Raw genomic sequence first — 15,086 nt, forward strand, 5'->3', positions numbered from 1 at the left:
TCGTGACCATTGAAAAAAATTCCTTTTGGATGGTTCAGAAAAGGAGTACGTTACTACTCAATTATCTTAACTATTCCTATACTTCTTCCGATCCACTTTATTTGATTTTTAGCTATTTTCACACGTATTAAAGAATTCACCTTTTAACATTAATTAACAATAAAATTGACCATATTAACCTTAATTTGTGCATTGAAAATATAACAACACTCATAGACTCTTTACTCCAAAGGCAATTTTGGAAAAAAAGAAGTTAATTATTTCTTGATATTTGAAAAAATCAAATATTATGGATCATAAAAAAAAATCAGTTAAAGTGAGCCAGAGGGAGTAACACTCAACGAGATTTCTTAAACTTTCGATGACCATATATTATTTTACCTTCTAAGTTATCAATCTTTATTTTTTAAAATTATAATTTTTTCTTTTTTAACTTTATATTATGGACTTACCTATAGAATAAACAAATCTAATTTATAAAATTAAAAGGTAAAAATAGTTTTCAGGCATTTCTAATGATTGAATAAAATAATTGACCACATTTTTTTAACTATATATACTGTATATTGTAATTATACCTTTATTTTAAAAAATTATTTCTTTGTATTACATGCATGAAATATATCCTTTAGAGCTTTTATTCTCTTTCATCTCAATTGTGTAAATAATTTTTTAAGCTTTTGTTGTTATTATTAAATTATTGATACGGACAAATTATTTTAATCAATTTTTTTAACGTGCTCAATTATTTTATTCGTCAATTTTAGGTGTTTAAACTCTTCTTTTAGTACTCAAACACAATTTTTAATATAGTATTTCTATGATTCAGAAAAATACTAATCCAAACAAAATATACATACAATATATATACGATGAGATTAGTTAGATAATAGTTTAAATAGAAAAATGAAGAAATTGGTTAATTTCAGTAGCATTTGACAGATTAGGCTCGCAATTTATTTATTGGGTCCAAAATTCAAATGATGCCACGCTGGTTATATTAGATTCTCAATGTCATTAATTAAAACAAAAGAAAAAGGAAAAAAGTAGTTTCCGCTAGTTGGGGAAGTTAAGCGGTTGATCTCCACAAAGACAAGATTCCTTTTTTTCATCTTCCTCCTCCTTTTTCCTAATCATCATATTCCCCCACAAAAAAAAAGTAAAAAAAAAAAAAAAAATTGTACAGAATTAGGACAATGATGAAATTTAGTATTGAGAAATGAAGAAACTTCGTAATGTCGAAAACAACGATGTAGTTTCAAGACAAGATCATTATAGACCCAATAAAAATAGCTTCCGTCAGCTGTCTTTGCCGCTCTTCTTTTCATTTTTCTGTGCTCTTCTCCCTTTTTATTCTGAGTTTGTTCACGGAAATGCAGGTAAAATTCGTTTACCCATTTGGGTTTTTTACATGATAGTTTATTGTAATGATTGTTTAATTGTATTCTAAATTGCTAATTAGAAAACCATATATAGGTTTTTATGTGTATGCTAATTTGCTAATGACCCCGTTTTTAGTTTCTTGGTTAATGGTTACTAAATACTCTTAAATTTACATTTACTGTAACTCAGTGCTATTAAATGTTACAATTACTTGGACACAGTGTTTGTACCAAATTTAGTTAATTTAACTCTAGGTGGAGCTTAGATACAACTGAATCGACTTAGGTTTGGTTGTTAAATTTTTTTTGTTGATTATGAGACAGAGCTATGATTTTTAAAGTGATTTCTTCTAATATTTGAAGTTTATTGTTGTTTCACATTTTTACATATGGTGATGCTGCTATTTTTTATGGAGTATAAAAGGTGAGTGAATAAGTTTGAAAATTTTGATCTTTTCTTAGATTTTTCCTTAAAATCAGCTGGAAAACACATATTATTAACCATGGTTTAAGTTAAAGAGAAAAAGACGACACATGCTACATATTTATTGATTTGGCGTGGACACCTGGAATGAGTAAGCTTTTTGCCTTTTAGACTCAGATTTTCCTGTGAAGCTTTTGGTAGCTTCTAATATTCTTTTGTTTTCCTCTGATTATGGTGTTGTTCGTTCAAAATTCTTTTGCTTTTCATGTTTGTTGGTCCTTTAACTCTCACCCAAAAATCAATTTCACTAGTTTAGCATGTGGAGAGTAATGTAGTTATAAAGAGAAATAGGCGAGCAAGGGTCTCTCATAGCTCATATATTAGTTCTCCGAGTTATACATTTTTCCGACGGAATTGATGCAGGGAATTCTCTCGCCTATGCTGAGACTGTAACCAATTCTGTTAACGATAGAGAGTTTCACAACTCCACTCAACCACTTCTAGAAAGTGGAGAGAAGAGCTGCAAATCTGAAGTACTATTGGAACTCAACATATCAGTGAAGATTAATGATTCTTGTAGTCCTAAGGATAGCAATGCAACCCCTGAGAATTCACTTCAGAGAACAAGTGCATTGGAGGATGTAGTATCAACTATTTTAGGTTACAATATGTTAATATGCCAAATGCAGCCACCAATAAAGCATAACAGGCATAATGAAGATCGGCTACTAAATGGAAGAACTCACTTGACCTATCCGAATCTTGAAGAATTCAGAAACATTACAAAGCAAGGAAAGAGAGGTAGCACAACAAGTCAGTTAGTAAATATAACCCATAGGCTTGAGCCTGACGGTACGCCTTATAATTATGCCTCATCATCCAAGGGTGCTAAAGTGGTGGCCCACAATAAAGAAGCGAAAGGAGCAAACAACGTGCTGAACAAGGATCATGATAAGTATCTCAGGAATCCTTGTTCAGTGGGTGGGAAATTCTTTGTTATTGAGCTTGCTGATGAAACTCTAGTTGATGCAGTCAAAATTGCAAATTTCGAGCATTATTCATCTATGCTTAAAGAATTTGAGTTATCTGGGAGTTTGGTATATCCAACTGAGACGTGGAATCCGCTGGGGACTTTTGTTGCCGAAAATGTCAAGCATGCTCAGTGTTTTAAGCTGCCCGAACCAAAATGGCTTAGATACTTGAAGCTGAATTTACTCACTCATTATGGTTCTGAATTTTATTGCACTATAAGTTTTGTCGAGGTGTATGGTATTGATGCAATAGAGCAAATGCTTGAGGATCTTATTGTAAGTTCCCCCGAACCTTCTGCTGATAAAACGGAAAATTTTAATAAAACTGCTATGCTGCCTATGATACCAGATTCAGGTTCTAACTACCATGAGACAAAGGGTGTCGTTCAAAATGTGGTTGAACCGACAAATAAAGGGGTAGAAAGTTTTGATGTAGAGCAAAGTTTTAAATTGGATGAAGCAAAGAAAGAAACCACTACCCCTGATTTTACAACAAAACGTAGGAAGCAATCAAATGGAAGAACTCACGGGGATGCAGTCCTAAAAATACTGTTGCAGAAGGTGAGAGCGCTTGAGTTGAATTTATCTGTCCTGGAGCAGTACATTAAAGAGCTGAGCAAGAGGCAAGGTGACATTTTGCCTGAGCTAGACAAAGAACTTTCTCAAGTTTCAGAACTTTTAGAAAAAAGCAAATTGGAGATCAAAGATCTCCTGATATGGAAAGATAATATGGTCTGTATGACTATCTTTGTTGTTTGCTAATGAGCAGACTAAAGCACACATTTTTGTCATAAAAAACAAGCTCTTTTTTCATTGCAGGAGAAAGAAAATAGTGATCTTGAATCTTGGAAAGCCTCTGTCTCAGCTCAATTGGATTTATTGGTCAACGGAAATCGCATGCTAAGGTAGTGGATTCCATTTAACTGCCTAAACTAACTTGTACCCTTGTACTGTAAGTTGATTTTGTTTTATTATCCGAGTGAATTGCGGAAACAACCTCTCTACCTTCACAAGTGTCACGCCCCAACCTCGGGGAGCGCGACCGGCGCTCAACCGAGTGGGCCCGGTCGAGCAAGCCTGTTAGACACTTTCTACCCAACTCACTTATGATAAGAAAAGGCATGTTTTTTATTAGCTAAACAGTAGAAGGACCATATATATAGACATTACTAAACCATTTCATTTTGCTACTTCCCTGTTAAGTTTCAGAATACATACATTTTGTGATTTAGTGGAACAAAAATCCAAAATACAACATAATCCGTTTGACCTTTCTAGCACCCATATACAACCCACATGGTGTCTACGGAGCCTCTAAAGATATAAAAGAGTGTAAAAAAGGTGTCGGCAACAAGGCCTCGGCTATACCTCAAAAAGTACAACAATATAAACAAAAGATATATTACATGACCCCAGAATGAAATGGGGCTCACCGAGTCCGCTGAGAAGATGATGCAGCACCTATCTGTGATCAACACTGTCTGCTATGGAACCACCCGCATCCATTTAAAGATGCAGCGCCCCGGCAAAAGGGACGTTAGTACTGTCGAATAGTACTAGTATGAAAACTAAACACCATTTCAATAAAATGAATAGTAACACAAGGGAAACAGTCAAGAAGCAATATGAACTGTAAGTAACACTAAAACGTCAAGTGAAAGATCACTTAGATTTTCAAGTCAATTGCCACGTTATTAGGTTGGATGGTTTTATGCCAGTATACCACAGTCCACAATACCACCGTGTTCTTACACGGAGTCCGATCTCGGCCCGACCGGCTAAGCCATCTCATTTGAGACATCAACCATATTCACTATTTCATTCACAATACTACCGTGTTATTACACGGAGTCCAATCTTGGCCCGATCGGCTAAGCCATCTCATTCGAGACATCAACCATGTTCATAATTTCACTCACAATACCACCGTGTTAGGAGTCCGATCTCGGCCCGATCGGCTAAGCCATCTCATTCGAGACATCAACCATTTCAATCGATCATCTTACTTCATATTTCTTTCCCATCTTTTCAGCACATTGGCACAAGTGGCTTTAAATTATAAAGTCGTTCTTGGCACTTGGCCTTATTTCATAATTCGAGTTCTTTTCCACAATTCCACATCATTATTATCATCAGTAACAACATGGTTTTCATTCAAGACTCTTGATTTCACATGTGAGCAATTTAGAATTCAAGGCACATAGAGGCTTTTCACACAATTTGGCATAACCGTCTTTAATCGAATTTGACTTGAAGTCTAGGCATATTAGTACATATTCTAAGTCTTGAACATTTCCTCAGATGACGAGATAACATGATGAAAGCATGGGAATACTTATTACACATATATTTGCAAAGCAAGCACATTCGGGATAGCAATTTCTAAGACGTTCAATTTGGGACTTACGTCGATTGCATGAATACCGTGAGATTCAATTCTAAGAAGAAGGGGTTTAGCCAACATACCTCAATTGAGCCTCTTAAAACTCTAAGATGTTCCGGAATATTAGCAACTTCAATCTATTTTAGCAATATAGCAAAATTGAACCCAAAATTAGGAAAACGATCATAATTCTAGCTCACTTGAGCATTCTATCAAACACTATGTGTGTATTAAGGTTTCATGGCCCTTTTTATGAAAGACTCCACCAACCCACACCCCATTCTTTTCTATCTTTAACTCACAACCTCCCCACATACCTTAGGAACACATGCATACAAGGTAAGCACTCCCATCCCCGTGAATTACCTTACTAATGGTCCATTCTAGTTACATTTTGAAATTAAGAGTTTGGGGTGATAGAATCTTACCTCTTAGGAAGAAGATCTAGGTGCCTCTCTTGATAATCTTCAAGGTTTTAAGTGAGAATTGAAGAGAAATTTGATGAAGATCACTTTCTCCCTCTAGGACCCTCTCTCTCACTCTAAAAATATCAGAAAATAAGTTCAAAATGGACCAAGGTAGGTGTTTTAACGGAATAGGGTCGGGTTTAAAAACCCCAAAAATGAAGCTTCGGAATAGGTTCTGCGGTCGCATATGCGACCGCATAATAATTATGCGGTCAGCGAAATGACCGCGAAATTTGGGTGCCAAAACTGGAAAGGAACTGACCAGGTCTGCGGTCACTATGCGGCCCGCAGACCTGTTCTGCGGTCGCATAATGCACCGCAGAACCTCCCTCTGAAAAATCCCAAAGCGGGATATGCGACAAGAGTGCGGCCCGCGAAGTGGTTATGCGGTCGCATAATGGCCGCGAAATTTGACATCAAAATGACCCAGAAAACTGACCCACTCTGCGACCATTCTGCGGTCCGCATAGTGGTTCTGCGGTCGCAGAATAGGCCGTAGAAATGCCTACTTCTGCCCAACATTTTCTTCAACTCCCCAACGCACTGTTCAATCCCAAAAGTCCGAACCGCGACGAGCAAGCTCGCCGCGAAGAATTTCTACTATTATTAACCTCTATGCCTACTTCGGCATCACGGAATCCGGGTTTTTAGGAAAAATTTTACGGGGCCTTACAACAGGGTAGGGGTAAGGTCCGCGTACAAACTACCCTCCCCAGACCCCACTTTTGGGATTACATTGGATTTGTTGTTGTTGTTGTTATCCGAGTGAAGTGCGTCTGTTTATCATTTTTCGTTCTTCTTAAAGTTTGTGTTACCGGAAGCTGCAGATTCACTGTATTTCAACCTGAATATAGAAGTTCTAAAAGAACTTGAAACCCTGAGCTATAGGAATTTCAAAAGTTTAAGAAGATAGGTAGGAGCTTGATGTTGCACCGAGTAAATGGTCGGCTTTAGATTATGTTTCCTGGCCTTAAAAAAGAAAAACCAAAGCTTTTTTTAATTTTGTAAAATACAAAGCTGAAAGCAGCTTTCTGAGCATAATTTATACCCTGTTCCCAATAAAAAATGAGGGTGACAGATAGGAAAAAATTATTCTCTGAAGAGTATTTTAATATTTTTCTAGCAAAATACAACCAGAGGGTTTAATTTGTTTTTTCATGCATCGCAACATTATGCATTTGGAGAAAAAGGTTGATCTATTGGTGTATTTGGCTTTTCTCATTTCAAAATAATTCATGTAGGACAACCCAGGACGTTGGCCTTTGTTGATCCAGAGTATTCTACTTTCTAGAAAATACGTCGACTTTTGTTGATTTCAATTCCTTATTTCAAGATAGGTAAAACTTTTCGAGAAATTATATGCGTCGTGACTCATCATGAATCAACAGGCAATATAGTAGTCTGTTACACCCTTCCTCGTACACTGTATCTTACATGAGTACAAACATGTAAGGTTGATAACTAGAATATAAAGCTCTAGCCGAGAGAAGGAAAACCATGCTGCTTGTTTCAGTACTTGTTGGACAAGCTCTTTAGAATATTTAGTTTGATTGGCGGGTGGTGATTTTTTTTTTTGGGGGGGGGGGGGGGGGAGAACCAACGGGAAATAAGGAAGTCATGTAGGACAAAGTGCCACACATACTTGAAAGTTGAAACCACATTAGACCTCGAAAATCTTAGCTCTGTAATTTTGGATTGTGCTTGAAGAGGGTTTTAGGCTTCAGCCTAAGAGAGAGGGCTTGGTTATGGATATGCCTCCTATCTTAGAAATGAAACGGGTTGTTTGAACTTTGAACTAGTTATAAGCGTTGTATGCTTTCCATTTTGACTACCTGGGTTTAATCGTTTTGATGGCATCAGAATGAAAGTGAATGTGAGAAAGCACAGGAAAAAATATGTTATTGATATTGGATGATAAATACAATACAAGAGGTCCCTATTTATAGCTATACACTACAAGGAGATATTACTGCTCTTCCAATGTGGGACAAGATTACACTATACATATCTATAAACTAACACTTCCCCTCAAGCCGGTGCATACACATCATATGTACCGAGCTTGTTACACATGTAACTAATACGAGAACTAGTAAGAGACTTAGTGAAAATATCTGCTAGTTGATCATTCGACTTTACAAACTTTGTAACAATATCTCCTGAAAGTATTTTTTCTCTGACAAAGTGACAGTCGATCTCAATGTGTTTAGTCCTCTCATGGAATACCGGATTTGACGCAATATGAAAAGCAGCTTGGTTATCACACACTAGTTCCATTTTGCTGATTTCTCCGAACTTTAACTTCCTGAGCAACTGCTTGACCCAAACTAACTCACACGTCGCCATAGCCATGGCCCGATATTCGGCTTCAGCGCTAGATCGAGCAACTACATTCTGTTTCTTGCTCTTCCACGAGACCAAATTACCTCCTACTAGAACACAATATCCAAACGTAGAATGTCTATCAAAAGGTGATCCTGCCCAATCAGCATCTGTGTATCCAACAATCTGCTTGTGGCCTCGATCCTCGAATAGTAATCCTTTGCCTGGAGCTGACTTTATATACCGAAGAATGCGAACAACTGCATCCCAGTGACTATCACAGGGAGAATCCATAAACTGACTTACAACACTCACCGGAAAAGAAATGTCAGGTCTAGTCACTGTGAGGTAATTCAATTTGCCAACCAACCTCCTATATCTTGTAGGGTCTCTAAGAGGCTCCCCCTGTCCAGGCAGAAGCTTAGCAGTCGGATCCATAGGAGAGTCAATAGGTCTGCAACCCATCATTCCAGTCTTCTCAAGAATGTCTAAGGCATACTTCCGCTGTGAAATAACAATACCTGAGCTAGACTGAGCGACCTCAATACCTAGAAAATACTTCAATCTGCCCAGATCCTTAGTCTGGAAGTGCTGAAAGAGATGTTGCTTCAGATTAGTAATACCATCCTGATCATTACCAGTAATAACAATATCAACATAAACCACTAGATAAATACACAGATTAGGAGCAGAATGCCGATAAAACACAGAGTGATCAGCCTCACTACGAGTCATGCCGAACTCCTGAATAATTGTGCTGAACTTACCAAACCAAGCTCGAGGGGACTGTTTCAAACCATATAGTGACCTGCGCAATCTGCACACACAACCATTAAACTCCCCCTGAGCAACAAAACCAGGTGGTCGCTCCATATAAACTTCTTCCTCAAGATCGCCGTGGAGAAAAGCATTCTTAATGTCTAACTGATAAAGAGGCCAATGACGTACAACAACCATGGACAAAAAGAGACGAACAGATGCTACTTTAGCCACGGGAGAGAAAGTATCACTATAATCAAGCCCAAAAATCTGAGTATATCCTTTTGCAACAAGACGAGCCTTAAGCCGATCAACCTGGCCATCCGGGCCGACATTGACTGCATAAACCTAACGACAACCAACAGTAGACTTACCTGCAGGAAGAGGAACAAGCTCCCAAGTGTCACTCGCATGTAAAGCAGACATCTCGTCAATTATAGCATGTCGCCATCCTGGATGAGATAGTGCCTCACCTGTAGACTTAGGGATAGAAACAGTGGACAAAGAAGATATAAAAGCATAATGTGGTGACGACAGGCGATGATAACTTAAACCGACATAGTGGGGATTAGGATTAAGTGTGGATCGTACACCTTTGCGGAGTGCAATTGATTGACTAATAGGAGACAAGTCCGCAGTAGGTGCAGAATCTGATGCGGGGCGTGAATCACCTGGGCCTGATGCTGGATGTGGATGACGATGATAAATCAAGAGTGGTGGAGCTGCAGAAGGTTGAACTGGATTATGTGGAGGAACTGGAGCTATAGGTGGTGGAGCTACAACCGGAGCTGTAGGTGGTGGAACTGGAGCTATAGGTGGTGGAGCTACAACCGGAGCTGTAGGTGGTGGAACTGGAGCTATAGGTGGTAGAGCTACAACTGGAGCTATAGGTGGTGGAGCTACAACTGGAGTTGTAGGTAGTGGAGCTGGAGTGACTGAATCTCCAAAAGATGAAACTGGTAGTACCTCAGAAATATCTAAGTGATGACCTGAACCTGTGAAGTATGATTGGGTTTCAAAGAAGGTAACATCAGCGGACATAAGGTACCGCTGGAGGTTAGGAGAGTAGCATCGATACCCCTTTTGTGTTCTCGAGAAACCCAGAAATACGCACTTAAGAGCACGAGGAGCTAACTTATCTGTTCCTGGAGTAAGGTTATGGACAAAATAAGTGCTTCCAAAGATACGGGGTGGAAGAGAGAACAAAGATAAGTGGGGAAACATGACAGAGAATGGAACTTGGTTCTGGATAGCTGAAGATGGCATACGATTAATAAGATAGCAAGATGTAAGAACGGCATCCCCAAAAACGCAATGGAGCATGAGATTGTATGAGTAGGGTACGAGCAGTTTCAATAAGATGTCTATTCTTTCTTTCAGCTACCCCATTTTGTTGAGATGTGTACGGACAAGATGTTTGATGAATAATCCCATGAGATTTCATAAACTGCTGAAATGGGGAAGACAAATACTCTCGGGCATTATCACTATGAAATGTGCGAATAGAAACCCCAAATTGATTTTGAATTTCAGCGTGGAAGGTCTGGAAAATAGAAAACAGCTCAGATCGATTTTTTATCAAAATATCCAAGTGCACCTGGAATAATCATCAATGAAACTGACAAAGTAGCGGAATCTTAAGGTGGAACTGATCCGACTAGGACCCCAAACATCTGAATGGACTAAAGTAAAAGGTGACTCTGCTCGATTATCAAGACGCCGAAGGAAATGGGAGCGGGTATGCTTATCGAGCTGACATGACTCACACTCTAGAGCTGACAAGTGAGATAAACCAGATACAATTTTTTGAAGTTTTGACAAACTGGGATGTCCCAACCGTTTATGTAATAAATCTGGTGAATCAGTAACAGGACAAGTTGTAGAAGGAAGACAAGATGTGAGTCCATATGATTTAGCAAGGATAAGGTAATAAAGTCCGTTTGATTCACGCCCGGTACCAATGATCCGCCCCGTACTGCGTTCCTGTATAAAAACATGGTCATCAAGAAATAAAACAACGCATTTAAGTGATTTGGCTAAGCGACTAACAGCTATGAGATTAAAAGGACTATTGGGAATAATAAAGGACTGAATCTAAAGGTAAGGAAGGAAGTGGGCTTGCTTGACCTATTGCAGTTGCCATGGTTTGAGACCCATTGGCCATTGTGACTTTTGGAAGAGATTGAGAATACGAAATAGTAGTGAAAAGAGATTTGTTACCAGAAATATGATCTGATGCACCTGAATCAATGACCCAAGACTCAGAGGATGAAGATTGGGAGAAACAAGTCACGCTATTACCTGTTTGAACAACAGAAGCTATCTCAGAAGATGTCTGCTTACATGCTTTATACTGAAGGAACTCAATATACTCTGCTAAAGAAACCATCCGACTATTCAAAGCATCGGTTCCCATGTCGCTACAATTTGTAGTAGTAGGGTTAATTTGAAATAGTGGAAATAAGCAACTCCTGTGAGAAAACTGAAGAAATAGCTTGAAAAACACTGTTTACAGCAGAAAACAGAACATTGTTCTGTGCCGGAAACACTGTAGCTCGCCGGAAAATTCCAAAGTTGTCGGAATTTGTTGTAACCAGGATGGATAGACTCGAAATTCCTTTGCGAGCAAGCTGTCCTGAAGAAATATTTTCAAAAAATGGCCAGAAAGGTCACTGTTCACGCCGGAAAATATAAAAGTGGCCGGAATTTGATTTGAATTAGATGGGTAGGCTCGGAATTTTGAGGAGAGCACACTGTCCTGAAGAAGCTTCGCGAAAAAATGGCCGGAACCCTCGCCGGAAAAGTTGTTACCGGTGCGTGGAGGAGCGTGACGGCTTTTCTGCCGGATAAAATTTCAGGGGTTGGTAGTTGGAGGGTGATCTACCTCGTGGTGATGTTGGTTTTAGCACAACATCGACAGAAAGTGACTTTCACTTAGACAAGCCTTAGGTCACCGGAAAAATTACACGATGACTAAGTTTTTTCTTCCCGGTTAACGCTGGAATGACGCACAATGCTCTTTTCTCACTAATGCTCTGATACCATGTGAGAAAGCACGGGAGAAAATATGTTATTGATATTGGATGATAAATACAATACAAGAGGTCCCTATTTATAGCTATACACTACAAGGAGATATTACTCCTCTTCCAATGTGGGACAAGATTACACTATACATATCTATAAACTAACACCTAATACCCCTCTTTGGGCTAGTTGCTAAATGTTTGTTCTGTTATAGTGTTATTTCATTATGTGTCATATGTAAAAGAAGTAAGCTTCAATTTGGATCGGCTAATTTCAAATACTCCCAAGGGTGTGAAAATTTTAACCTAGCAAATTCCATTGTTTATATATGGACTTGAAGGTAGTGAGCCACATATTACAAACCAAACCAAATGGATTTCATATTGACACTACAATAGAGAAAAGCTGAAATCCATTGAAATGGTTACTGAAAGCTTTGATGTTAACCATGAGAGCGACTATTAGAGTTTATGCATGCACAATGATATATTTCTCTGTGAATAAATGGACTTCAATACATTGAATCCAGAAGGAGCTTGGATAGATTGTTGAATATTCTTTCCTCAGACTGATATAGTTTTTCTTGCTTATTCTACTCGTGCATATAGCATTTCATGTATTCTAGTTATTCCTTGAGTCGAGTTCATATGACAACAAAAATTGTGAGAAGCTGAAATTCATTCAAAATGGTTATGGCCTTGGGAAGCTTTCATGTGAGTCACAACATTGCATTAGTTATGCATGCACAATGATGTATTCCTGCAAGGGTATGAATTTCAAATCAGTTGATCCGAAAAGGTGCTTGGATAGATTGTTAAATATATCTTTCCATCAGGCTGATAATTTTTTATTGCTTATTCTACTCGTACATAATTCATATAGCATGTCTATTCAGGACCTAATTGAAATGTATCATCGAACTGAATAATCTTCTTTACTATCTTATTTATTCTGAGTCGTAGGGAGTTTGAAGAATTGGTTTGAGTTAACAAAAGTCTCTATGAATGAGGCCATTTTGTAGTGATTCAGTTTTGATGCACTGAATCAGTCAAATTGCATTACATGGACAAGTGACAATTCAATGTCTCTTTATTTTGTCTGTGCTATAAGTGAGAGATTTGTAACCCATAAGAAAATGTGGCATTTCAACAGGCCAAGTGACAATTTAATCTGTTCATTTTGTCTCTGCTACGGCTAATTCACCTTCTCTTGACCCTAGGGTCTATCGGAGACAACCTCTTTACCTTTACCACGTAGGAGTAAGGTCTGTGTACACACTACCCTCCCCAGACCCCACTTGTGGGAGTAAACTAGGTTTGTTGTCGTTGTTGTTTTGTCTCTGCTACAAGTCAGTGTGATCTGTGATCCATTAAAAAGTGTGTCGATATGCACCAGATAAACATCCATGTCAAACATCCATGACAGGTGCTTTTGATGCTAGAGTAGTTTCTTATGGAAAATCTTTTACAACACCAAAAAGAAAAGAAAGATTTAAATACCATGAGAAATTTGGTGGTCAATTACTTTCACTAAATAATTCTGTTTGAGTTGGGTGTATCACAGGCAATGCATTGCCCTGCTAATTACTTATTATTGGATCATAAGGGCATCTGAGTTTAACTAGGGGGGATATGAACTAAGCTTCATTTACATTGCTATTCTTGGTGCTGTTTTCTCTACATGTGCTGGCAAATGATTTTGAGAAACCATTGAGGAATGAGCAATTTTTTGTGTAAAGCACAGAATAACTGATTAAGAAGCTAAAATATTGTTTGTAGAAAAAGTTCATCTCCTTATTTTGATTCTTCCTAACTAGTGATGGAACAAGAAGGTGACTGGGAAAGATCCTCTTGTAAAATCTAACAGAAAATAAATGATAGAGTAAGAAATTGTGAAACATTACATGTTTCTGCATCATACCCGATTTGAGTCGGAATCTTGTTGATGTTGCTTGTTTACAAGGACCAAAACTCATGACACTTTCTGGACCCTATGAGGGCAAATGACTTGTAGGTATCTCTAAAAAGTGTAATTTTAATGATAAAACTCACTTCAATACGGTTCTTTAGGTTCCCCTAATATCTTGTTGCCGATTCAGCGATATACTGAAGATGCTGAGAAGTTAGAGTTAGAATGCTGAAACAAGGACCTGGGTACTGACTACTGAGGATACCAGCTTGGGTCTCTGAGCAAATGTGGCAATAGAACTTCGTCTTTCAAATTTAAATTCTGAAATAGGTTTGCAGCCAGTTCGGTTTACATGTGAGAGATTGATGATAAGTTTGCATGCGCTACTCTAGTTGGTAACACTGAATTGAAAATTGAAATGGATGATAAAACTTCCTAGTGGATGTAGTGTGCTTTTGTTTCAAACTGAGAAGATTGTTATCGAGTCTGACATGATTTTTCTTTCCTGTTTTGTTTTGCACTTTTTTGCAGATTAGACGTCGAAAAGGTTGTGAATGACCAAGAGAGTTTGGAAAAGAAAGAGTTGGCTGTGTTTTCAATAAGCTTATCTTTTGCATGTATTGCAATTCTTAAGTTAGTTTCAGAGAGATTCCAAACAGCATTTCAGACAGGCCGAGGTTGGACGTTGATTCTTGTTAGCAGCAGCCTAACTGCTCTTGTCACATTGCTATATAGCTAATATATACTAACCTCTTTGCTAGATGATCTTATACTTGTAGAAACTTGTTCACTCATAGTGAAAAGCTTAACTGAAAAGAAGTCATTTATAGAACTTTTGCCTTTGGAGATCATGGACTGTTGTACTTAATGATGCACTAATATTTACTATTTTGGGAGCAACGGTAAAGTTGTTTCTCTGTGACCTGTAGGTCACGGGTTCGAGCCGTAGAATCAGTCACTGATGCTTGCATCATGGTAGGTTGCTTACATCACATCCTTTGGGGTGCGGCCCTTTTCCGGACCCTACATAAACGCGGAATGCTTCGGGGACCGAGCTGCCTTAGTATTTACTAATCTTGTTTCTTCATGTTTCCCTTATTCTTGGGAGGATTCTACTTTCTCAACATTTTCTAATTGGAATACTGTTTTTCTTGGGGGGAATTACTAGGAGGGGTGGCTCTTGAGGATTTCATCTAGTGGCAAGAGCGCATCACTTAATTTTTGGCCTAACATTTTCACTATATTGCCAATAACACGATATCTAAAAAACCATATTTTGCTTGGACCTCCAACTGAACATTTACCATGCTGTCAGCTAACCTAGTCTTAGACATCATTTGGCATCTTGCACTGTATTAAAATTACCTCCTAACACTTGAAGGA

General features: G+C 38.2%; 1 protein-coding gene across 1 annotated transcript; it reads left to right on the forward strand.

The window, feature by feature from the left end:
* The first annotated feature begins 1,045 nt into the window (after positions 1-1,045).
* LOC107817500 (SUN domain-containing protein 5) lies at positions 1,046-14,603 on the forward strand. Its single transcript, XM_075246241.1, has 4 exons — positions 1,046-1,379; positions 2,230-3,569; positions 3,657-3,742; positions 14,235-14,603. Exons 1-4 carry the CDS (start codon positions 1,220-1,222, stop codon positions 14,440-14,442), a joined length of 1,794 nt encoding a protein of 597 aa, XP_075102342.1. The 5' UTR covers positions 1,046-1,219; the 3' UTR covers positions 14,443-14,603.
* The last annotated feature ends 483 nt before the right edge of the window (positions 14,604-15,086 follow it).

This window comes from Nicotiana tabacum, chromosome 23 (genome assembly GCF_000715075.1).
Source record: "Nicotiana tabacum cultivar K326 chromosome 23, ASM71507v2, whole genome shotgun sequence".
NCBI lineage: Eukaryota > Viridiplantae > Streptophyta > Magnoliopsida > Solanales > Solanaceae > Nicotiana > Nicotiana tabacum.